Source organism: Talpa occidentalis, unplaced genomic scaffold, assembly GCF_014898055.3.
Source record: "Talpa occidentalis isolate TD23 unplaced genomic scaffold, MPIMG_talOcc4v2.1 talOcc4.13, whole genome shotgun sequence".
NCBI classification, from domain to species: domain Eukaryota; kingdom Metazoa; phylum Chordata; class Mammalia; order Eulipotyphla; family Talpidae; genus Talpa; species Talpa occidentalis.
This window is the reverse complement of record NW_023601322.1, coordinates 81,795,891-81,819,949: the sequence shown is the minus strand read 5'-3', so window position 1 is coordinate 81,819,949 and position 24,059 is coordinate 81,795,891. Positions and strand designations below refer to the sequence as shown.

Sequence of the window (24,059 nt, the reverse complement as noted above, 5' to 3'; positions counted from 1 at the left end):
TATATTGAGAAAAATGTTCTCTAGTAAGGCAAAAAGGCTCTACCAAGACCCCCAGTTAGTAAGGGAATCAGGATTGGAAACATTCATCTACAAATCTTGAGCCATGACAATAGAAGCTTCTGCCACTCTTGCCAAGTTCTTTGGCATCCCTCTTGGTCCTCATCTTGCAGGCCTTTCGGTTCAAAGGACTTGCCAACCTTCACACACACACCCCTCCCCACCAGACTTCTGGGGCTGAAATACCCTTTCTGCCTCCCTTCAGAAGACCAGCTCATTCTCACATTAGATCTCTGCTTAGTGGCACCTGCTCAGTGCCCACATCTCCCAGCTCCCACTCCACACTGCTCTTCTCTCATAGCAAACGGGTCCCACCTTCCTGGTAATCATCTTGTAATTATCTTATTTATTGGCTTTCTCACCCCCAAAAGTGATCTCCCTGAGAGTAGGAGCATCAGTTGTGTATATGGATTCTCCAGCCCAGGGCTGGAAGTTGGTCTTAGAAGTTGGAGGAGATGTGGACAGCCTCCAGCCTGTGCTGTCCCAGCCCTGTGTGCCAACCACTCAAAGCAGGGCCCATGAATGTGTGCAGGGTCAGTGCTGTTGACTCAGGGTTTGCTAACGTGTCCCAGGTGCACCTAATGACTCATTACATCCAGATTATTCTGAAAATGGTCATTTTCTACCGCTCACCAACTTGAGACAGTGGCTCATGTGTTGGGTAGCTACACACTTGGGTGAGTACTTAAGTGGCCATCCTTCTTTACAAATGAATAAATAAGATAACTTGGTGACTGAAAACCATGATTTTGTGGTACCCCCAGGGCAATGGTTTTCCCAGTTTGGACGCCAACCAAGCAGCAGCAAGCAATTGTTGGAAATGCAGGTTCTCAGGCCCTGCCTCAGACTTTTGAAACCAGACACTGAGCATGGAGCCCAGAAAACTAACAAGCTCTCCAGGTGATGCTGAGGCACACAGTTTGAGAACTTCCACCCTAGGACATTTCAACTTCTGCCGTATTGCAAACTTCAAAGACATGCAAACTGCAGCAAACCAAAAATCAATGCTTCTAAGGGGAACAGCACAATATCAAGCAATGCCAGGATGGCTCTCCAAAAGGCTCGTGATACCTTCAAGACAACCATCCAGCCCGTCAGCAACTCAGCAAAATGAGTAAGGTATGTCAGCTGTAGTAACTATAAGGGCTGTCGTGCACTAGGCATTGTTTCTCTTGAACTTTTACATCTGGCTACTGGGGACATTTTTCTTCCTCACATGGTGTCTCTAAATCTTTGGTCTGTTTTTATTATTTATTTATTTTTTAAAGATTTAATTATTTATGCATACAAGAGCTGGGGTACAGGCCAGAGAGGCGAGGGGTGAGAGGATTCACCAGAGACAGAGTGGGGAACAGAACAGGCAGATTGACCGAAGTACACTGCTGAGGGGAGCAGTGGGCAAGTCAGGAGAGGTCGGCAGCACCATGTGGGTAGCTCCCTGGCCGGCCGGGAATCAAAATTGTGCTGCAGAGGCTGAGGATAACTTCACAGTGCAGTGCTTATCCCCTTGCGCCACCAGGGAGGCCCCGGTCTGTTTTTAGATTTGAATGAAGTAAACTAGAATCATAGCTTTCATGCACCTCACAGAGTAACAATTTTAGATGTATAGCTACGCCCCACATTTGTGATTAGGAAGTAGGTTTAAGTGCCATGAAGGAAAAGAAAAGTTTACTTAGGCGGGGACAACACGTGATTTAGATTTGGGCAGGTCAGGAAACTTCTCTAAGGCTGACATTGAAGTTGAAACCTAAAGGATGTTGAAGGAATTTGCCAGGCAAGGAATGGGAAGAGAAGGGAAGTGATGAACAGATATCAGCAGATTCCAAAGCCCCAAATCAGAAGAGAGCTCCACTCACTGTCTGGAAGCAATCAGTGCATTTGCAGGAGACTTTGGGGCGGGGCAGGATCCCACAGGGCCCTGCCCTGGAGGCCATGCTCATGGGCTTAGCTGCTTGCCATGGGACACCTTTAGTTTCACACAGGAGGGATAGGATCTGGTGTATTTTATTCAGCTTTGCTAAGGTATGGCAACAAATACCAGGTTTTTTACATCCATTTGTTAGGTATAACATGTATTAAAACATGACTTTATAAACCTCCCTGACAGCTCCCAGGCAGCAGCCAACAGTAGAGTTTAGGATAATGTCTGTGACGGATCACACTTGGTCTGATTTCATTTTCCGAGATCTGCCTGGCTGCGTGTAGCAAATGGACCACACGTGTACAGGTTCTGAGGCAGGATCTGGGTGAGAAATGACTTTCTGGTTTAGGATGGTGCCGCGGACCAGCACAGCAGTGGACGATGAGGCCACCTCAGGGTTGAGAGAAGCGTGCAGGGTGGTCAGGGCGTCGGTGAAAGAAATGACAAACAGACACACTTCAAGAGTGAAAATCTGAGTGTAATTTTCTTTGAGTTTGTGACCAGTATATATATGTTTTCCAAAAGCACAGGGACAACGAATATCAATGAAATCAGCTTGCTCATGGGCTCAGCCTATCACCATCAGGGAGGTGACCTACATAACAAGCAATGACTTTTATAGAAGAAAGAAGGAAGTTTAGAAAGACAATAAGGGATTAAAGTTTGTAGTTCTAGAAAGAGGGGATAAGATTTTTAGCATTCTTGTAGTGGTTCCTGGTGGTCGTTATCTTTTGATAAGCTTCTGTCTTTTCAGGGAACTTCCACTGTACTTCCTCTGCTTCAGGGTGTTATGCTGTTCTCCCCCTGCGCGCTGGTTGCCCAGCCGGACCTAGGGACGTGGCGAAAGCCATTCCTAAAGGTCACTGCAGGGGGAGGTGCAGCAGGATGGCAGCAGAGGAGAGAACAGGATGTGGATATTCAAGAAATACTGCAGAGTTGCCAGTGGAATTGCTGGCGGGCGTGGGTGCGGAAGCTAAAGGTGGGGAGAATGAAATCAAGGATGGGGTTTGGAGCAGTGGGGTGGAGGATGATGCCATTCACTGACTGGAACTGCAAGGTTGGGACCTGTGGCTATGGAATGAATGTGCCCCCCAAATCCCTATGTAGATCCCTAATCCCAATGAGGTGGTAGTGGCGGCCCTTTAGTCTGTGATTAGGTAACTCATGCCACCGTGTGAGAACACAGAAAGTTAGCAGTCTGTGAGCCCGGAGGGGGGGCCCTCACCAGACCCCACATCTGCTGGCTCCTTCATCTTGAATCTCAGCCTTTAAAACAATGAGAAATACACCGTTTCTGTTTTTGTTTTTTAAAGATTTATTTATTTATGCATAGAAGAACTGGGGTGTAGGCCAGAGGTGTGGTGGGGGGTGAGAGGATTCACCAGAGGCAGAGTGGGGAGCAGAACAGGTAGATCCACTGAAGGGGATCAGTGCTAAGGGGAACAGTGGACAAGACAGGAGAGGTCTGCTGTGCCATGTGGGTCACCTCCCTGGCTGGGGATCAAACTTAGGCGGTGGTGGCTGGTGCTAGCTTGATAGTGCTGAGACCTTAACCCCTGTGCTACCAGGGAGGCCCATTTCTGTTGTTTATAAGTCATTCAGTCACTGATACTTTGTTGCAGCAGCTGAACTGAGATGGGACTTTATCTTCCCAGAGCTCCAAATTGCAAGTTCCTCCTAGGCCTTGTTCTCTCCTCCTCTCAGCCTCTGGACCCCTTGCTAATTATGTGAGCAGTTGCTTGTAAGAAAAACTAGATGCAATGCTAACCTATCCTCAGAAGACAAGTAACCTAGAGTTTTCCCATCTTGGGGGTACATTTGGGGGGAATTATCTCTACTTGTCCTGTTCGTGAGGATCAGGAACATGCTTGGTAGCCAAGAATAAAGCAAAACAAGAGAGCTAACATGTGACTTGGACCACAGATGGTGCCCAGAGGCAGTGGCTTGAGTTCATTTTCCTCCGGAGCCCTAGGAAGCCACGTCAACCACCCAGTAAGTGAGGACTCCCAAGGCCGCCACCCTGACTCCCACAGAACCCATGACTAGAGAGAGTGGTTTCTCATCACCTCTTGGGTCACAGCTACATCATTCAGCTCAGACTGTGCATGGACCCCTTTCCAGCAGCACCCCACACCCAACACCAAGGCCGGACACCAGCCACAGACACCGGCACTAGGACTCACTGTCACCTGGTCTCTCCTCCTGCTGTTGACACAGGCTTCAAGCCTCAACTCAGAAAATAAAGAGGACAAGTAGACTTTTTTTTCTCAAGTAACAGTCTTTGAAAAATAGTCAAAAGACAAATCCCATTATTGAACAGTCTTCTCTGCCCTGAGAGATCTTAAGTGCCCTCAGTGTGTAAATGTGGGCATCCTGTCCCTGGTTATTCATCAGGGCACACTTGCTGGCACCTGCTATGTGTGAAGCACTGTCTGGGATAGATTAATAATAAAATCTAATGGTTGCCATGGAGAAGCTTCTGGTCTGAGGAGGAGATGGCAGACGCCTAAGAACGTGGTGTGAGGAAGGCTCACGAGGGAACCCACATTCCTGAAGGGTGGAAGGAACAGAGGGTGAACAGGCTTCCTGGCAGAGTGAGCAGCTCCTGGAGGGTTGGAACTAATATAAAGCTTCCTGGGTCTTTGTTCAAGGCAAGGGCAAGTCTCCACCCCAGGCCAACCAGTTCTTACTCCTCTCCTGCTGACACCCCCTGCTGGTGTCCAGAAGCAGACCTGTCCTTGTGTGTCCAGGTTGGAAGAAAAATGCTCCAAGTTTCTAAACTGAGATAGCTATCCCATGAAAGGCACAGTGTTTACCAGCGAGGAGAGGGGGTGGTCACCGTTTGAACAGTGTCCGTGTGCTTCAGGAGCTCCGCTTGCAACTCTGAAAAAGTAGTAGATCTGGAAAGTTACAGGATTGTCCATCAGACTTCAGAAGTAGGCAGGAGAAGAGATACTGGCGTGATGAGGCCTCTCCAAATTTCTCAAATTTGGAACTCCTGAACATTCTGATGAACCTAGTGGTGGGATTAAAATTCCACTTATGCACTTTATAATACATTTTGTTTTGACTCTTAATATTTGTCAGATGGATCTTTTTCCAGACAGGACTCCTGTGACTCAAATTCTGGCTCCATGCCCCTTGATTTCTGCCCCTACAGAATAGAATGGCAGATCACTGCCTAGGTTATGTTTTATCACACCTACAACTTGCACTTGGCTGAAAATCTTAAGTCCACACAATGAATTAAAGACTTAAGTAAAAACTGCTAGATACTTAACAGCACCAAAATTTTCCATTACAAATCTGCTTTTACTCTTTTTTTTTTTTTTAAAAAAAAAAAAAGGGCCTTGAGGGGAAATTTGAATTTCCAAGACTTCCAGATCAAAGATTTCTTCAGCTGTCTGAATTATAGGAATGTTGAAAAACAAAAACAAATCCCTTTCCTGCTATAAAATCCTTGCCATGTCTTTGTCTTTATGTAACTCAAAACGGCTGAGCTAAAGAATGAGGTGGGTGAATTGTGCTCAAAACCTAAAATTTCATCAGAAATGAAGCCATCAATACTTTTGAAAGGGTCGTTCTAATTAATCAGACCCATGAATAAATTTTGCTAAATTCCTACTTGATGACCCAGAAAATTGCTAAATAGCATTTAGAATAAAACAAATTATGACTAAGGACACCAGAATGTTTTAAATTGTTTATGAAATTGATTCAAGGCTAAATTATAATAATTTGGGCATGGTGGTGGTGGCATCCAGGATAATTCGCATCTGATTCCATACCCATCCTTGGCAACAGAGATGTCGTTTGAACAGCACGATGGGCGCTCTTAGAAAACCATTCATTTCAAAAGCTTTTTCAGAAAGCTTCAACTTTTTGAAAAGCAATAGTTTATAGGCATCAGCTTGCTGATGGTTTCGATAGAAGGCCTGACCCTTAGTGTGCCAGAAGTAAACTGCTTTAAGCAGGAGGTGCCATTAGCTGTCAGTCATCTGGTAGACTAGGTAACCAGTTAATGATGACCCACGTCTTAGTGGTCTCAGAATTTCAGCGTTTCCAAAAGGAACCACTTTTTGCTTTGTCACTAGAGAGAGGTCATGATGCTCATACTAATGGAAAAATGAGGTGGAAAATATAGGCTACAGTACATGTCCTTATGCATAGCGGTGGGGAGGGGCAGGGGAGAGGGAGGGGGAGCAGTGGCTTATGTGCTAACATTTCAGACCTACCGCACTTTTATACATTTAAGAGGCCATTTGTTTCCAGTTTCCTCCCATGTTACCTCTTTAAAGGTTTTTTTAATGTCTTCTTTTTCTAATTATTAAAAAGAAACGATCCCTGGAGAAAAACTGCAAGACTGAAAAGAGTAAAAAGTATAAATTTAGTAAGAGTTTTTCAAATTCCACCATTTATATTTGCTGCATGTCAGTTTGCATTTTGCTGATTTTGCTCTGAGAATGTATTTACATAATTGAGATCATTCTGCGCACAGAATTTTTACTTTTTTCTTTAAAATAACCATTTTCTCATGTTACTCAGTGTTCCGTAACATCAGTCTCAGTGAATTCGTATTATTTCTATTACGGAATGTGTGCCGTATAACCATTTTGGGTCATTCCAGTATTTTAGTATCATCAATAACTTTGCAATTCATGTCTTTATACATCATTTTTTTTCAGTATGGGTGCATTAGACTTTAGATTACAGATCACAAGGAATCAGTTCACCCAGGCTTGAGCAAAAAAAAAAAAAAAAAAAAAAAATACCTTTTTTTAGCATAGCTAAATGCCTAGGGGTAGATCTGGCTTCAGGCATGGCTGGACTCTGCTGAATGAACCTGTCTTTTTGTCTCTTGCACCGGCTCCCCTCTGTGTCAGTTTTCTCCTCAGGTCTGCTCCTTTACTTCCTCCCAGAAGACAGAGCGGGTCTTTCCCAATTTTTTCAGCAGAAATCCTACTGAGACTCATTAACATAAATGGGATCAAACACCCACCTGAGTCAGTAGCTGGGGCCAGGCAAGGAATGTACTGGATTGCCTGCAGGACATGGCAGTCCCTGCCCCCAGCACTCTTGCTCTGCTCATGTTGTGTCCTGATCCCATCTGCCTGCTCTTCACCCCAGCTTGCTGCAGCCCGACATCCTTCGTCTCTGCTCAGGACCCTGTCTGACCACCCTGCCACAGGCGTATTCCTGATGCTCTGCTGTGGGGCTGGAGGCACAGGTGTGACTTCATTGTCTTCTTCCACTATAAGCTCAAGGGCTGACACTTTGCTTGTGTCTCTCCCCAGCACTCAGTAAAGATTTATCGAGTGACTTAATGAATGTCAGGTCAGGACTAGTGTGAGTCCCCCAAGAAAATGGGCAGACACCGCCAAAATAAGCACAGTGAGTGCTGGGCTGAAAGGAACAAAATGTCCATTACAACTCAGGTCAAACCAAATTCCCAGGTGTGGGACTTCAAAGGATATGACTATTTTGAGGGTTTTTTTAAAACTCCCTATAAAAATTCTTGCAGTAGAATAATCCTTCTGAAAAGCAGGTCCCATCCTTCCCCTTCCCTACTTAAAATGGACAGCTCTCCACTGGACCGTGAATAAAAGAACTTTTCACCCCGGCCCCCAACCCTGCAATGATCCAGTTTCAGCCTCACTTCTCTGCCCTCACAGCCTCCAGCAGCCTGGCTTTCTGTTATGTTCTACCCTGGAACGCCCCCCAGGAACCTTGGACTGTCTTTTCCCTCCGCTGGGAGGGTCCGTATTTCCTGTCTACTCTTTCTTCCTGAGACCTCAGTGCTACTGTCATCTGTTAGGATGCCTCCCTTGCCCACCCAGACCGTGCTCACCTCCCAGCCTCGCCAGCGAACTGGGGCATCTTCTCTTTACGATACTCATCATCCTCTCTGTTCATTCCTTACTCTCCTGCTCACCACATGAGGCCCCTTTCTCGCTGTCCGCTGCTGGAACCTTAGAACCCTGAGTGGTACCTGGAATATCAAAGCCTTTTAGCTTTTTATTGGGAAAGAAATGAACAAACGACTCTCCAGTAGGGTTGTCCTGATCAACATACCCATCGGCAGTAAGAGTGCTCATTTCACCTCATCTCTGCGTGAAGCGATTTCCTTAGAACACAGCTCAAGAGAAGCCTTTTTTTGGACCCTCCCTGCACTGTCCTGGAGGAGAAGCCACGGACTGTCTTCTCGCAGCTACACTGCCGTCTGCACAAATCTCGGCTCCTCCGCTACAGCCAGTGGGTGTTAGAGCCTCCCATCTAGGGGAGCACAGGTCGAATCTTCACCCTCTTATGTAAATGGAAAAAACATTTCTTTTTGTTGCCACTGGATTCAGAGGAATTTCCTAAAAAGGTTATATTGACTAAAAAGCAGTAAATAATCAGTCCAAGTATCTGGGGGTGTGATAGTCATCATTTTTTATGCTTTCCTACCCCAAATTATCCAATTGTGATATTTTGGTTTTACAAAACCCTCTCTAATATGTTGATTATTACCACAGCACATTTGTGGGTTTTTTGTTTTTTTTTGCGGGACCCTTGCCGGTGGCTGGGGATCGAACCCAGCGCTCAACCGCTGCACCACCAGGGGAGGCCCAGCACATTTGTTTTTTAAAGCACCATTACAGTTTTTAAAAAGTCTTGCAAAAAGTTGGCCTCCCCGGTGGCACAGTGGTTGAGCGCTGGGTTGCGAAGCTGCCCGCAGCCTCTGCAGCGCCGGTTTGATCCCTGGCTGCTCCCCGGCCACCGAAGGAGGGTCCCACATGGTGTGCAGACCTCTCCTGCCGCCCGCTGCTCCCCTCAGCAGTGTACTTCGGTCCTTCTGCCTGCTCTGCTCCCAGCTCTGGCTCTGGTGAATTCTCTCACCCTCCCGCACTTCTGACTGTACCCAGTTCTTGTATAAATAAATAAATAAATAAATAAATAAATAAATAAATAAATCTTTAAAAAAAAAAAAAAGTCTTGCAAAAAGCCGAGCTGATGCTTAGAAAAAGTATTTAATGTCATGAACACCACAGCACCTTTTATCAGGTAAAAGTTCCTATGACATACATCAGATGACACTAATCAAATCTCCCTTTTACCTGAGAAGAATTTATGTTCGAATACAAAATAATGAATTTCATGTTGTCATCTTTTTAAGACAAGCCTGCAGCATCATTCAACTTGAAGAACAGGATGAATTGCACAGAACGATTGTCGTCTTCAAAAAACAACAGCCTCTACAAAGTTTTCTAGTTCAAAAATAGCACCATTACAGGAAGAGAGTGTCTGCTAAGTCCCTCAACTTACCAAAATGACTTAGCAAAATTCATGCAAACTAAACTTGGAGTGATTGGTGTTTATAACTATCCTGTGATCTGGGATGGGAAGCAGAAGTCAAAAAACAAAAAAGCAACCATGCACATAAAGTAACTTTCAACTCACACACACGTGCGTGCATGCACACTCACACCCACACACCCCTGCCAGGGTGCGTTCCTTGTTTTCTGAGAGCTGTGTCACCAGTCATCCACCTCAACCACGAAGGGTGTTTTCACGTCTATCTTGCCACTGTTGGTGATGGAGCAGTCGGTGAGAGGGCGATCGCGTCCGTCCGTTGCCTGAAGTTCTATCGAGTGGACCACTGCCTGGTGAGAGAGGAGACCCGCGGTTCACTTCTGAAAGTCCAAGTGCAAAGGAAAATTTTTTTTATGATTATAAAACCATGCAAGCTAATTGTGGGGAAAAACTATTCAAGAAAGTCATAAATAGCAGATTTGGACTTGCACTATATTTGTGTATTTCCTTATTTCTTTTATATTCTAAGAAAAAAAGAGTATGATTTTTGGGTAAACATCTCCGTCTAATGAAAGATATTTCTGCTCACTTTTATACCCAATGTAGGAGTTCGCATGGAGTTTGGGTCAATTTCAGCTGCACCCTGTTATGGTTCTAGGCATAATAAAATATGCCATAAAGCAGATTTAGAAGTCAACTTAGTACTGAGTTTGCCCATTTTTAAGGCTGACTCAAGCCATCAATCTGCAGGATGAGTCTAATACTAGTATAACTGCACCCCCACAGTGGTGAAAGGGGCCCCTTTCTGCCTTGGTAGCTTCACAAGCTCTCGTGTGTCACACTGAAGGAGGGCGACTGGACAGCACCAAGGAGCCAGCTCCTGATGGGTTTCCCAAGAGAGCTGAGAAAAAAATAGCGACAGTCTCTGAGTGCCTTGTAGTTGGGGTCAACTAATCCCATCTCTGCCCGACTTGGGTTAATTTAAAATCAAAAGACAGCATTCTTCTAAGGATAGTGTATGTTTCTGAGGAAAGCTGGTGTGGGGGCACTTTCTTCAAATGCTTATTTAATGGTTAAAAATGGAAATCCCTACATTTTGCATATTTTGCCATAATTTTAAAATGCTTGCTTGTGGGCACACCTGGAGAAGCTGTGACTTTGCAGGTCTGAAGTGAAGTCGTGAAATTTGTATTAACTGAGCAACCCACTGATTTCTGAAGGACCAAGGGGTAGAATTCAGGAGATCCTGCAAACGCCTAGAAACTCTATGAAATATAAGCTTTTTCTCAAAAAGTTTATGCCCCATAAGATGTTAAGGACTATTTGGCTAAGACCAGGCAACAGGACTCCGAGGATGCCTACCAAAGGGTAGGAGGAAGTCAGTGCTGTCGATTAGCACAAAGAGATGTAAGACGCAGAAGACTAGAAGAATAGTATGACCAGAAGAAGAAAATCCCAAGATTTGGATTCACTTTTCTGACAGCTTGACACAATGTTGTATTCAGAAATATTTACTGAATGATAAGTGAGTTTATCTTTAAACTATATAGCACCTGGTTAAGCTGAGTGTCAAAATCCCAGACGGATTTAACATACGCATCCCCACAGTTAGCTGATTTCAAAAACAAAGTTCAGTAAGAGGTCTGAGGAAAGCTGGTGTTCATTACTGTGAAACAGTAGATTTATGCACATCTAGGCCTCACGGGATGTGGGCGTGTTCTTCTCTGTGCTGGAAAGTGAAGTGTCATATTCAGTGGTTCGTGCTGCCCTACCTCTCTCTCCTCCCACTTGCTAACGAGTACTTCATCTTTTGTGGCTCAGTTTGCATATGTCCTTACTTTGTAAGAGATGTTCTGAGTCATCTGCTCAGTTCCTTGTCTTTGCTGCTTAGAATCAGAATAGCAGGGAATTCTGGGAAAGAACTGCCAACAAGTGAGGTTGGTTTACTTATGGTTGGATGAGGGAGGCAGAATAAGCCATATGAAAACAAAACAAAATGAAATATGGAGAGCAAGGCAGTCCAGGATGGGCCAGGGCTGGGCTGGGCTGACTTTGCCAGTTGAGGAATTGGGAGAACTACTTCAGGCAGTTACTTAAGCAGGAGAAGTATTGAGAGTAGAATAGAATGAGGATTTTAAGAAGTGTTATTATGGATTATGAATGGGACGCCTCTGGTACTCTTTGACACATACTAGCATAAATTTGAATTTTCTTTATTGATTTTGGCTGTGAGTGTTTGAAAGTGATTTCTGTTGGACTGAACCATACTTTTAAAAAATATTTTTAATAGTGGTGAGAAACACATAGTATAAATAACATAACCATCTTATCCATCTCTAAGTACATAGCTCAATATTGTTTAGTATTTGAATTATGCTATGCAACTAATCTCTGGAACTTTCTCATCTTGCAAAACTGAAAGTCTATAGCCACTGCCCACCACTCCCATTTCCTCCTCCCCCAGTGCCTGGCAACCACCATCCTACTGGATGTTTCTATGTATTTAGCTATTAGCTATGTATTTAGCTATATTAGATCCCTCCTATAAGGTCTCCTATACACCTTTCTGTGACTGGCTTATTTCACTTAACATCAACAAGGTTCATCCCTTGTCAGTGTGCTTTTCAAGGCTGTATAATATTCCATTGCATTCACATACATGGCCCTAGTTTTATTTGATGACATTTTAAAAGTTTCCATGTACATCAAACAGTGGGATAAATTAACCTCAGGATTTAACTTCTCCATGCTCAGTCCCCAGCCTCTGCCCCAATGCTCCTAATAATTAAAAGTAATACCTTATATTATTTCTTCACCTATGAAACAGTCAGTTAACAGAATGATGGATCTCTAATAAGCACATTTCAAGGTTAATATATCATTGAAAGTATTGTGATTCTAAATATAAAACTTTGAATGCAAAAAATAGATATATTAAGTTACCATTCCATCAAGGACTCTTCCAAATACCACATGCTTGCCATCCAGCCAGGAGGGCTTGGTCAAGGTGATAAAGAACTGAGAGCCATTGGTGTCAGGTCCAGCATTGGCCATGCTGACCCACCCAATGCCATAATGTTTCAGTTTGAAGTTCTCATCGGGAAATGTGTCACCATAAATGCTTATACCTGGATGACACAAAAAGGACAAGAGTCAATAGATGTCCTGGGAAAGTAGAATATTCAAAAAAATACATAAGATTTTAGTAGAAATGGTTAAGAGAACACTAGCAGGTAGAGGTGGGGAACAGATGGTCAGCCTCAGGGGAAGTAAATGAGAAGAAAAAATGAACTTCTCAAAGGAAGCAGGGTCCAGGGTCTGAAAAAAATACACAATCAGAAGCTTTAAATATGACATAAGGTGACAGAATGTCCTCTGGCCTCAAGCGAAGGGCCAAATCTTGACCAAGCAGGTCAGTAATTTCACCCTGAAATGACAAGGAGCTGAAGGGTAGAATGACATCATAAAACTAGATGGGAAGGTGGCTGAGCCATCCTAGTGGCTCAATCTCTGTCACAAGCATCAGGTCACTCTAATCAGAACCTAACTACTAGCCACTGATAGAGAAATCTTAGGTCACAACCACCCTACAGAATAGGTACTCTCATTGCTGTTTCGCAGTGGGAAACAGGTTATGGAAAATGAGAACAGTGGAGCAAACCTTAAACATCTGGCACTCTGACTTTAAAGCCCACATTCTCTCTTGCCCCGGCACTGAGAAAGCACAGCAAGCCTAAAAGGCCTTAGGCACGCTGGCCTCAGGACCCGGCAGGAGGAAGAGGGTGATGGCCAATGAGAGCATGAAGTGTCCAGTCCTGAGCACAGCTAGAGGCAAGTGTGTGTCTGCAGCACTAGCAAACAGCAGGGACAGCAGCACACATATTCCCCATAAACCCTCAACACAGACCCTGAGACATGTCTGCATCTGTCATGCCCACCTTCTGCTCTTCTGCAGGGCTCCTTACCCATCAACTGCCAACCCTAAAATCCTTGGCTCAGTCAGGAAGGCCAAAGTAGATATCAAAGATAACAAAGGTATGGCTGGGTGGTCAGTAACATAGGATGTCTGGAAAAAAATTGCTTATTTGCCTGATTCAACAGGTCCCAAATTCAGAGACTATCAAGGAGAAGCAAGTGTGCACATGCACACACACACACACACACACACACACACACGGAAGGCAGAGAGAGAAAAGAGGGCACAGCTGGCACTCCCACTGGACCCAGGGCAGGATGATGGGATGCGGATCCCAAGGGGACAGGTTCTTAAGTACAGGTTTTGGGGGGAGGCCCAGCTCTGTGGCAGCTGGGGTCACTTTCCTGAGCATCCTCAGCGTACCCCCATTAGCCCAAGTAACCTGAACATGTGTCTCTGCTGCATTCCACTTGCCCATACCCTGCAGTCCCTTAGCGAGGACTGACAGTAATCTTCCCAAGGTGCCTGGCGAATCCCAGTGTTTAATCCTAGCCATTTTGTCATAAATAGCCCATTGCAGGAAACATAAAGTTAGCAACAGCGCTCAAAATAGCCTGAGTATTTCTTGCAAAAGTTAGCCATTCTATAGCCCCTAAAATCAGGGTTAGCTAAGTTGAAAGTCTTAAATGTGAAGTAAACTTACTTTAAATTTTTTGTAATTTTTCTTGAGATAGCATTGGCCTACAAACACTGTATGTGATTCTGAAATACAGGAGCCCACCTCTTTGGGTAGATACTATCACACCACACGCTGTGTAGTTACATAGGTATTGGGTGTGTTCAAGAACTCACTACATTTATGGAGCACTTAGTCCAGGGAGCTGGGGAACTGGAACCCTCAATATCAAATAACCTCAGGAAGATTCAAAACTCTATAAATATCATTATTTGTACTTTATAGAACTTGAACTTTGTTTATAAGTATGTCCATATTATAATTTACCAACTTACCTACTGATTTGCTTTTGTGGGGTTTTTTTTTTGTGTTTTTTTTTTTTTTTTAAGATTTATTTATTTATGCAAGCACTGGGTACAGTCAGAAGCACAGGAGGGTGAGAGAATTCACCAGAGCCAGAGCGGGGAACAGAACAGGCAGACTGACAAAGAAGTACACTGCTGAGGGGAGCAGTGGGCGGCAGGAGAGGTCTGTGGGCCATGTGGGACCATCGCTGGTGGCTGGGGATCGAACCGGCGCCGCAGAGACTGTAGGCAGCTTCGCAGCCCAGCGCTCAACCGCTACGCCACCAGGGGAGGCTCTGGTTTTTGATTGTTGAAAACACTGATGATGAAATGAAAGAATCCAAAGAAGGGGGTCAATCTGCCTGTCATCCTGCACCTGAATGTCACTCTGGCTGCCCCTCCAGTCTTCCTTCCCCAGGTCCCCATTTCACTGGTGTCCCGGTGTACATTTGATAGCCACCCTTCCTTCCCGTGACAGACACTGCCCTGTATCGTACATACCCACAGGGCAGCATTGTAAGTGGAACTGCAAAATAATCTACTGATCAAATATATCACCACAATGGAGATCTCTCCACCAAAGCAGGACTGTTTAAAGTGAGGAAGTCTCACTCACCTCTACCTATTAAGATTTTGGTACTCACTGGAATTTGGCATTGTTGGAAATGACAAAACAAGACATCTGGATGGTCTTCCTCTTTTCACCCTTTTTTTTCTCCATCTTAGCTGAGAGCACTCACCATTCAGAACCTAACCTCCATCTTTTTTATTTTTTTAAGATTTATTTATTTATACAAGCACTGGGGTACAGGCCAGAGGCACAGGAGAGTGAGAGAATTCACCAGAGACAGAACAGGGACCAGAACAGGCAGACAGACCAAAATACACTGCTGAGGGGAGCAGCAGGCGAGACAGGAGAGGTCTGCCGCACCATGTGGGTAGCTCCCTGGCCAGCTGGGAATTGAACTGGTGCTGCAGAGGCTGAAGACAGCTTCGCAGGGCTGTGCTCAACCCACTGCGCCACCCGGGAGGCTCCCTAACCTCCATCTTAAAGAATTCATTTGGTGGTCTTTATGGATTTTGTTCCTGAAATCTGGGAGCTCAATAAATCAGCTTAATCTTGGGTATCAATTTGGGAAAAGAAATGGAGAGGGGAAGGGAGAGAAAAAGGAAAGGAAGAAAACAAAATGAACAAAAACCAACAACGTTACCGCCAGTGCCATCTCCATGGGTGAAGTCTCCTCCTTGAATCATGAAGTCTTTGATGACACGATGGAATTTGCTTCCTTTATACCCATATCCTCTCTAAAGAGAGCATGTCAGTTGAATACACAAGTAGACAGAACCCATACCCAAAGAGAAACCCCGGTGTTCACTTGCAATGACAGACTATCTATAGGTCTGGAGTAGGCCCCAGCAATGATTTACTGACAGATACTTGTCAATAGCTGATCAAAACATAAATTAACAAACACACATGGGGTTAAAGAATTAATCTAAATAAATAGAAAGAGAGCAATGTGCATTTTCCCTTGGTGATTTTCCCTCTCATTTTCTAAATGCTAGAAGATACCGTGTCTGAAGAATACAGATTTTTATCAGGAAATAAAGTAAAATAGGGGCCTCCCTGGTGGCGCAAGGGCTTAAGCACAGCACTGGGAAGCTATCCGCAGCCTCTGCAGCATGAGTTCCATCCCCGGCCGGCCAGGGAGCTACCCACAGGGCACAGCAGACCTCTCCTGACTCTCCCGCTGTTCCCCTCAGCAGTGTATTTCAGTCAGCCTGCCTGTTCTGCTCCCTGCTCTGTCTCTGGTGAATCCACTCACTGCCCCCCCACACCTCTGGCATAAATAAATAAATCTTTAAAAAAAAGAGAAGTAAAATATCCTAAGATGTCTCCAGCTCATCTGTCCTACCAATTCAATCCTTATTTTATCAGAAGACATTGTTGTGCTTGGCTTCACAGAAAGAAGATTCACCTTTGTGTAATTAAAGAGATAGATCGGAGGCATACCTCTCCTGTTGCCAGGGCGATAAAATTGTCCACAGTCTTGGGCACAACTTTCCCAAAGAGGCCAATCACAATTCTGCCAACATCTTTGTCTCCAATTCTCACATCAAAGAAGACCTGTATGTGGCAAAAAAAAGTAGAGCAGAAGGTTATAAGGTGGAAAAGCCACAAATGCAACGTAAGTGAAAGTTAAAATCTGAGAACTGATCCACATTCAAAAGCCCTCACACCAGTATTTTGTAAAGAAGCCATGAAAAAGCAGGATATAAATCAAAGGAACTCTAAAACTATTTTGTCGTGCATTTCATTCACCAATATTCATTCAACAAACAGTTATGGAGCACCATCTACAGTGAGGCACTCAGTAATGGGTATAAAGTTGGACTGTGTACAGTCAGAATCAGCTAGTAAAGTCTTCAAGAATTCTCCTCCCTCACACCCCTGAGACAAACCCATTTCCCTGCTGTATAGGTGGAGGTTAGGTTCTCAATGGTGAGTGCTGTCAACTAAGATGGAGAATAAAATCAGTAAAAAGAGAAATAGGAAGACCTTCCAGATTTCTTGTTTTGTTACTTCCAATAATGCCAGTTTCCAGTGAGTTCAAGGACATGGGGTCTGACCCCCCTGACTGTCCCCACCAGGTAGTCTGCCCTTGAAACAGCTGTACTCACTTCCAAGCACAGCTTCATCCAAGAAACAGCCAACACTGACTCAGCATCCTGAGAGAACCATTTACTCTGTTCCAGATGCCGAATTCAGTCGCCACGTTCCCAGGGTACACGAATAGAACATGTTCCTTTCCCGCAACATTTTAGAATCCAAGAACAAAACACATCCAAACGTGAGTATGAGGCCCTTTCTTTCTTTTTTTTTTTTAAAAAAAAGATTTATTTATTTGTTTATACAAGCACTGAGTACAGTCAGAAGCGCAGGAGGGTGAGAGAATTCACCAGAGCAGGGAGCATAACAGGCAGACGGACAAAGTACACTGCTGAGGGGAGCGGCAGGCGCAGCAGGAGAGGTCTGTCGCGCCATGTGGGACCCTCGCTGGTGGCCAGGGATCAAGCGGTGCTGCAGAGCCTGCATATTGAGCCTGAGCAGCCCAGCGCTCAACCGTTACACCACCAGGGAGGCACTGAGGCCCTTTCTTGCACATAAACCTTAAGCAGTCTCTTGGGCTTTTTTTTTTTTTTTAACTGTTTCATCTGCAATGAAATCAAATACATTTTGCCTCACCAATCACTGTGCTAAGAGGACTGTGAGGCAGGATGCTTGAAAAGGCCACGCCGTCGAAGGGCATTCTATTAGTGAGTTTAGATTATATGAACCAATTTACTCTTTGAATGGGTAAAAAAAACATTCAAAAGATAGCTTTTAAAAATATAAGAAGACTTGTCAAAGAAAAAGGATGTCTTACAGTTTAGAAAAATCATGAAGTAAAGACTGTCAAGCCCTCGTTCAAGACAAGAGCTTCTGCCAATACATCAGTACGTCTGTCACAGGGTGATGTGATATTTAGTGTTCCGTGTGGCATTTTACAATTTTTACATGGCCCAGGCAGCAAAAATTGCATTACTATTTAAATAGTGAAACTTTATAAAATGCATTAAAGACCGTGCCTGGAGATGAGGTGGCGCCCTAGTGCCCCTTCTGTGAGCAGGGAGCTGGGGGAGCAGAGCTGGTGTCAGGCAGAGGCAGTTTCTCCAAAGGGATTTCCAAGCCATGGAGGAAATTTAATAACAGCAACGATGAGGCAGCACAGGGGAGAGAATCAGGGATGTGATCTTAGAAACACATCTAATAAAACACCAGAAAGGCCTTCCCAGACTTTCTAAAAAAAAAAAAAAAAAAAAGGCAAAACCTGCAAACATTTAAGATGCAAAGAAACTGAAATCTGGGGGAGCAGCCTGAGAAGATGAAGAAAACGTGCCTGTCACCCAGCACAGTTCTTCAACAAGTGTTATTACACACAGCCTAGCGCATACATTAATAGGGTTCCCCCCACACACACACTGCAGCATCCTTCATAAGTGAGGGTAAGAAAAGGGTGTGTTTTCACAGCTCGTATAGAAATAACAGCCTCAAATCTTATTTAACCAAATATTTATCGAAGCTCTATGGGGCAGGCAGTGTGTGAGCACAGAGCACCCCGTCCCAGCGTAGCTGAAATAGACACAGGACAAGCAGAGGCGTCACTGTGCCCTAGGCCGCCCGGGACGGGTGTCTGCCAGCCTGGAGGAATGTCACAGCTGCGGGAAGGCATCCTGGGCCAGGTATGAGGACAGGCAGCGCTGGAAGGAGGGAGCACCAGGGACACAAGCCCCACCTGCTGAGTTCTTTCTGGAACCAGAGCAGCAGGGAAGAGTGGTCTGTGAGCAGAGGAGCCACAAGGCCCTTCTGAACCCAAGGCTGTGAGAGCCTCACCTGGCCCAGAAGGCAGCAGAAGGGTGCCAGGTCAGAGACCCAGGTTTTGTCAGGGAAGAGAGAGAGAGAGAAGAAAGAACAGGACCCAGGAGAGACTCAAGTAGGAAAGGAGAATGTGGAGGCTCTTAGGGTCGTTCAAGGAGGTCAAGTGGCTGCCTTTGGGTGGTAGCTGAGGAATGCGAGGATGGGGGAGGGAGAGGCATTTAATTAGAGGGGGAAGGGGGAAGACTGGGCGGGAGAAGGGATGGGAAAACATGAGCTAGCAGTAGTGTCTACTGCGCGTCACCCTCACATCATAACAGGTGAGCCCCACTGTACCCTGGGAGGAAGCGCAGGCGCTGTTATCACCAAGTTGCAAATGAGGAAAGCAAGGGTCACGGGGTTCAGGGTTTTCCCAGCTAGCTTCTGTGAGCCCAAATCTCAATCCACGGCCACATCCAGTTGGACTGTGATTTATTATGAATACGGTTCTCAGTATGGCCAGGAGTCCCTAAGGGCAGGAGATGGTGCTTCCACCTTCCCTGGTGCCAGGCACAGTGTCACCACGAGTGGGGACTCAAAAAGTGCTGAATAGTGCAAAACTGAGTAACACTGAAGACCAGGGCAGGTGATCAGACTCACCTGGACAGAGGGTGAAGGTGACCAGACTCACCTAGACCTTCCCTGGTGCTCTGGTTCCAGAAAGAACTCAGCCAGGTGGGGCTTGTGTCCCTGCTGCTCCCTCCTTCCAGCGCTGCCTGTCCTCATACCTGGCCCAGGATGCCTTCCCGCAGCTGTGACATTCCTCCAGGCTGGCAGACACCCATCCCAGGCAGCCTGGGGCACAGTGGCACCTCTGCTTGTCCTGTCTATTGCAGCTACCCTGGGACGGGGTGCTCTGTGCTCACACACTGCCTGCTCCATAGAGCTTTGATAAATATTTGGTTAAATAAGATTTGAGGCTTGAGGCTATTTTGAGGCACTCAAGGTGGCCGACAGGCAATCCTCTCACCTGAGATTCATCTCCGACTTGGCTTTGTGTCACTGGGGACAGGCCCCGTGCCCCACCCCCACAGAGCATCCAGACCAGGACCAGTACATACAGAAGTAGCTGTAATATTCTGGAAGTTAGGTTTAATGGGAAGACCCGTGCAAAAAACATGTCATGGTAAGAAGTGGTGCTTATCTGTGTGGATCAAGGTGGGCTTCCTGGAAAAGGTGGTACTTGGTACCACTTAAGGAGCGGGCACCTCAGTGGCTCCTTTTTGCCTCACAGTTGTCCTTGAAAGTTACCTGAACTCATGGGATGCGGGGTGGTGGGGGAGGGAAGAGACACACACTTACTCAAACCCCGGTGCGGTTTGTTTCCAAAGTGACTGGGTACGTGAGCTGTGAAGTCTCAAACCCAGCTACACCACTAACTGGCCATGGAAACTGAAGCAAGTTGGTGAAACCCTCAAACTCCTGGTCCCCATCTCCGAGATGAATAAGATAACAGAGGTAACACTAACAACGTGCCTCTTAAATCAGGAACTCAAAGCAGGGTTAAGCATGTCCCTGCTTTATTACATCTAATTTGCCAAACCCTGGCACATATCTATCTGGCAGGTAGTTATTATTCCACCTTGATTTACAGAGGATGAAAGGAAGCATCAGATGTTACACAACTTGGCCCTCGTCACCTGCCCTAGCCTATTAGTCAGTCCGTGCTTTAGAAAGTTCCAGCAAACTGAGAAAAAATGTCATGGTAGGAAGTGGTGATTATCTGTGTGGATCAAAGTGGGCTTCCTGGAAAAGGTGGTACTTTGGTGCCACTTAAGGAGCATCTGAAAGTAGCTGGAAAGATGGCAGAGTACTTAATATACTCTTGGAGCCCGGCCTGGCCTTGATCAGGTCCCACGGCATCTGCTGGAGTTTGGAGCGCAAGGAGCCACAAGCCCAGATGAGCCTCTATGGCTGGGCAGGAGGCTGAGTCTGTCCTGCAGCAAGACACAGGACAAGGTTAGAGCTCTTAACAGGTCTGGGGGGGGCGGGGCCAGGAGGAGCACCTCACACCTCTTTTATTTACAGATTCCTATTTTTAAAGGAAATCTGAGGTAAAGACTGCAGGGGAAAACTATACACCAGAGTAAAAGCCAATGAATCCACTCTTCCTCAATCAGAGAATCATTTTTAATGTTTCCACTTTCCCTACAGTTGTTTATAAAAGGTCACTAAAAAGTAATTCAGCAGTCAAATCTGTAGAAGTCTGATCTCCACAATGAGCTTTTAGAATTTAGCTATAAATTTGGTGGGGGAAAGAAAACGCATTAAGTAACCATTCTGAGAGCAAAGTCAGGAGAAGGCCCTCAGTGACAGCACCCTGGGCCAGGGACACGATGCTCCGAGTCTCCTTCCCCTCCTGCAGCTACCACCCTGGGGTCCCTCTTCTCCTGGCCAGGCTTCACACCCCAAGACTTGTTCTCCTGCAGATGGGCAAGTTTAAAAGTCCCTCGGGGGAAACTAGTTCCAAGTATTGCAGGTGATGCTTTCACACTAAATAATTACTCACTGATTATCTGGAATTCTTATCTGCCTGGCTATTTTAGCTGGCAGTACTACTCCCTGTGTCAGCCAGTGCTATTAGGTATACCTCCAGAACCTATTCCAAGTGCTTTCCTTGCTCCCCAGTTCCACAATGACCTCCCTCCTCCAAGCCGCCACCATCTGGCCCTGGGCGTGGATCCGTGAGTGGGATCTCAGTTCACCACTCACTGAGCAGCCACATCATCTCTTAGAAGCCAGTATGAGACCACGTCATCCCTGCTTGAAGCTCTGCAGGGGCCCTCAAATTAAAGGAGTAGCTGCCTCAAAACCCTGCCTGATGAGGTGGTTGCTCACCCCTCCAACCTCATCTCGGGCCAACCGTTCTTCATCCCTGGGGCCTCTCTGCTCTCTATGATCACAGCAGGGTGGCTTTCTCTCTGGAGGCCTTTACGCCTGCAGTCCCTTGCTGATATCTTCGCCAGGCTCCCTGCTCTTCAAGGTTTATAAATGCTACTCAGTCGATATTAGGGGTTATTGCTTGGTTCATCTCACTTTTGATGAAATTTACTGTTATGACTGGATCCTGACTCAGATAGGGTGCAGACTGAAAGCAAGGCTCCCCTACTCCCCCACAGAGCTCCTCGGCCTGTATAAACTCCCAAAATCAGATATGCCCCGAAGTTCAGTGCTTGAAACAATCAGGTCAACTTTATCACAATCTGGCAAGGCCCTTCTGTTTACCCCTAAGCTACAAAGGGATGGAGGCTTGAACCTGTCCCCTCTCCAGACCACGGCCCGCCCTCTTCACCATCCTGCATTCCCTGCGGTCCTGCACTAAGCCGTCCTCTACTTCAACAGTGTCATTTCCACCGGCTAACACCAAAGCAATTGTTAAGAGCCCTTACAGCTGCCCCTCCTTGCAGATTCCAAGGTATGAGCCCGTGCGTTTTTTTTTTTTCCAGAAGTGACCATCATGGGCACCAAATCATACAGTCGCTAGCTCACTCCCTCCCGTTCCCTTCTAGCCTTGGGTCAGTAAATATGCTGAAAAAGATTAAAAGGCTGGCCTCAGTCACACAGGTGCCTTCTGGGCCTTAGAGCAACACCCCAAGCCAGGGGGCTGCCCCCACCCCCAGCAAGTCTGAAAGCGCTCGTCTCCTGTGGTTCTTAAACAGCGGCGGGGGAGCCCAGCCTCTCCTTGCAGAAAGCCCTGGGCCACCTCCCCGGCCCCTCTGCGCCCAGGGGCACGGCCCCCCCCACCCGGAGTGGGTGACCCCGGCGCGGCGCGCGGCCCCGGGCTGGAGCGTGTCCCCCGCGCGCCCCCCGCTCTTCCTGCGGCTGCACCCGAGTCCCGGCCGCGCCGAAGGAAGTACTTGGGCTGTCTCCTTCCTGGAGAACCGGCTCTCGGGTTCCGGAAGCTTCTCCCAGCCCCCGGGGTAGATGCCCGAGGGCCGCGCCCCAGCGGGCGGCCCGCGCGGCCCGGGACTCCGCCCGGCACCCACGAAGTCTCCCCGGGGCGCCACCCCGCGCACCCCGCGCGGCCGCCCCCTCCCACCCCGGCCCGTGGCCTCCTCCCGTCCTCTGAGGCCGGGGAGACGCTCCTCGGCGCCCCCCACACGGAGGTCCCCGTCCCCAAAGCGCCCCGTCCCCAAAGCGCCCCGTCCCCGAAGCGCCCCGTCCCCAAAGCGCCCCGAACCCGTGGCCAGGAGGAGGGGGCAGCCCCGGCCCGCTGTCCGGTCACCTTGGCCGTCACCGACGGGCCTCGCTTGCGGCCGCCCGAGGCCCCCACAGAAGACACGAGCGCGCCGAACCCCACGAAGAGCACCAGAGGTAACAGCAGCCCGGGGCGCGGGCCCATGGCGAGCGGCGGCTGCGCTGGCATCGTCTCGGGAGCGGCCGCAGGCCCCGGGACGGCTGGCGGGACTCCGGGAGGCTGCGCCTGCGCGCTCCCGCGCCCAGTTTGGGGGGGCGGGGGCTGGGTTGGGGTTGGGAGGCTGGGGCAGGGCCGGAACCCCGGCGCGCTCCTCTCAAGTGCTGCCCCTCGGGGCGAACTAGGGTCCCGAGAGGCGCGCGGCGGTCTGACCGCCTTGCTCGCGGCCAGTGCGCGGGCGCCCCAGAAATGTGTGGCCCCCTAAAAATGTGTGGCCCCGGGCGCTGGGTGGAGGCGTCTCCAGGAACCTGCCGCGTCGGCACAGATTGAAACTTAGGAACGCTCGGGCTGCGGACTCTGCCTGGCACTGTGCGCGCAGCGGGGCGGGGGCGCTTCTGAGGGGTCCCCGACTTGGCCGCAGCCGCCTTGGGGGTCGCCCCGCGGGGCCTTCCACGGGCCGGTGTTTGCTCAGAGCTTCAGCTAAGTTTCGACGCCCCCCAGAACTGTGGGGTACCTGCGTGCGTGGCCCTGATTGCACATGGTGAATGACCCCTCGTTGAGATTGCAATTGGGCGTACAGTCTGTCCAAACTTCAGAGTAATGTTTGGGAAGATAATTTAATGCCTTGGGAAAATGTGCACTACACTTTTAAATGGAAAACTCAGCTTGCAAAATCAAGTAGAAACCCTGATCTCAACTGTGAAAGTAAATATGTAAAGGCATTTTAAAAATGGAAAGAAATGCACCCATTTACAGTAGCTCTGGTGATTATGAATGATTAGGATTATGAATTTTTGTTTGTGATTTTTTGCTTTCCCAGATGCTGTACAATGAGCATGTCAGTATTTTGTAATCAGGAAAATGTTGTTTTAAAACGCAAAGCTTTTTGAATTAGGACTTCAAAAGAACTTTCTTTTTATTTCAGTTAATTTCCAAAATTAACTATAAATCAGTAATAGCAGTCTGTTGATTTTCCTAGGGGCTGGTTCATGCCTTTTGAGCCAGGGTTTCCCTTAGATAAGTAGATAGGATTCCTGCCGGT

At 47.1% G+C, this 24,059-nt stretch overlaps 1 protein-coding gene across 1 annotated transcript; it reads right to left on the bottom strand.

Moving 5' to 3' along the window:
• Positions 1 to 8,968: 8,968 nt before the first annotated feature.
• On the bottom strand, positions 8,969 to 23,055 carry PPIC (peptidylprolyl isomerase C). The gene is made up of 5 exons (XM_037509455.2): positions 22,889 to 23,055; positions 16,222 to 16,335; positions 15,419 to 15,512; positions 12,215 to 12,399; positions 8,969 to 9,621 (listed from the first exon to the last, which is right to left on the bottom strand). Exons 1-5 carry the CDS (start codon positions 23,027 to 23,029, stop codon positions 9,493 to 9,495), a joined length of 663 nt encoding a protein of 220 aa, XP_037365352.1. The 5' UTR covers positions 23,030 to 23,055; the 3' UTR covers positions 8,969 to 9,492.
• Between the last annotated feature and the right edge of the window lie 1,004 nt (positions 23,056 to 24,059).

Excerpts from the sequence above, each read along its gene's own strand:
- PPIC (XM_037509455.2), bottom strand. The coding sequence starts at position 23,029 with ATGCCAGCGCAGCCGCCGCTCGCCATGGGCCCGCGCCCCGGGCTGCTG. Across the intron at positions 15,513-16,221 it reads TCGCCCTGGCAACAGGAGAG|AGAGGATATGGGTATAAAGG; the intron begins GTATGCCTCCGA and ends TGCTCTCTTTAG. Across the intron at positions 9,622-12,214 it reads GAAGAGTCCTTGATGGAATG|GCAGTGGTCCACTCGATAGA; the intron begins GTAACTTAATAT and ends CTCTCTCACCAG.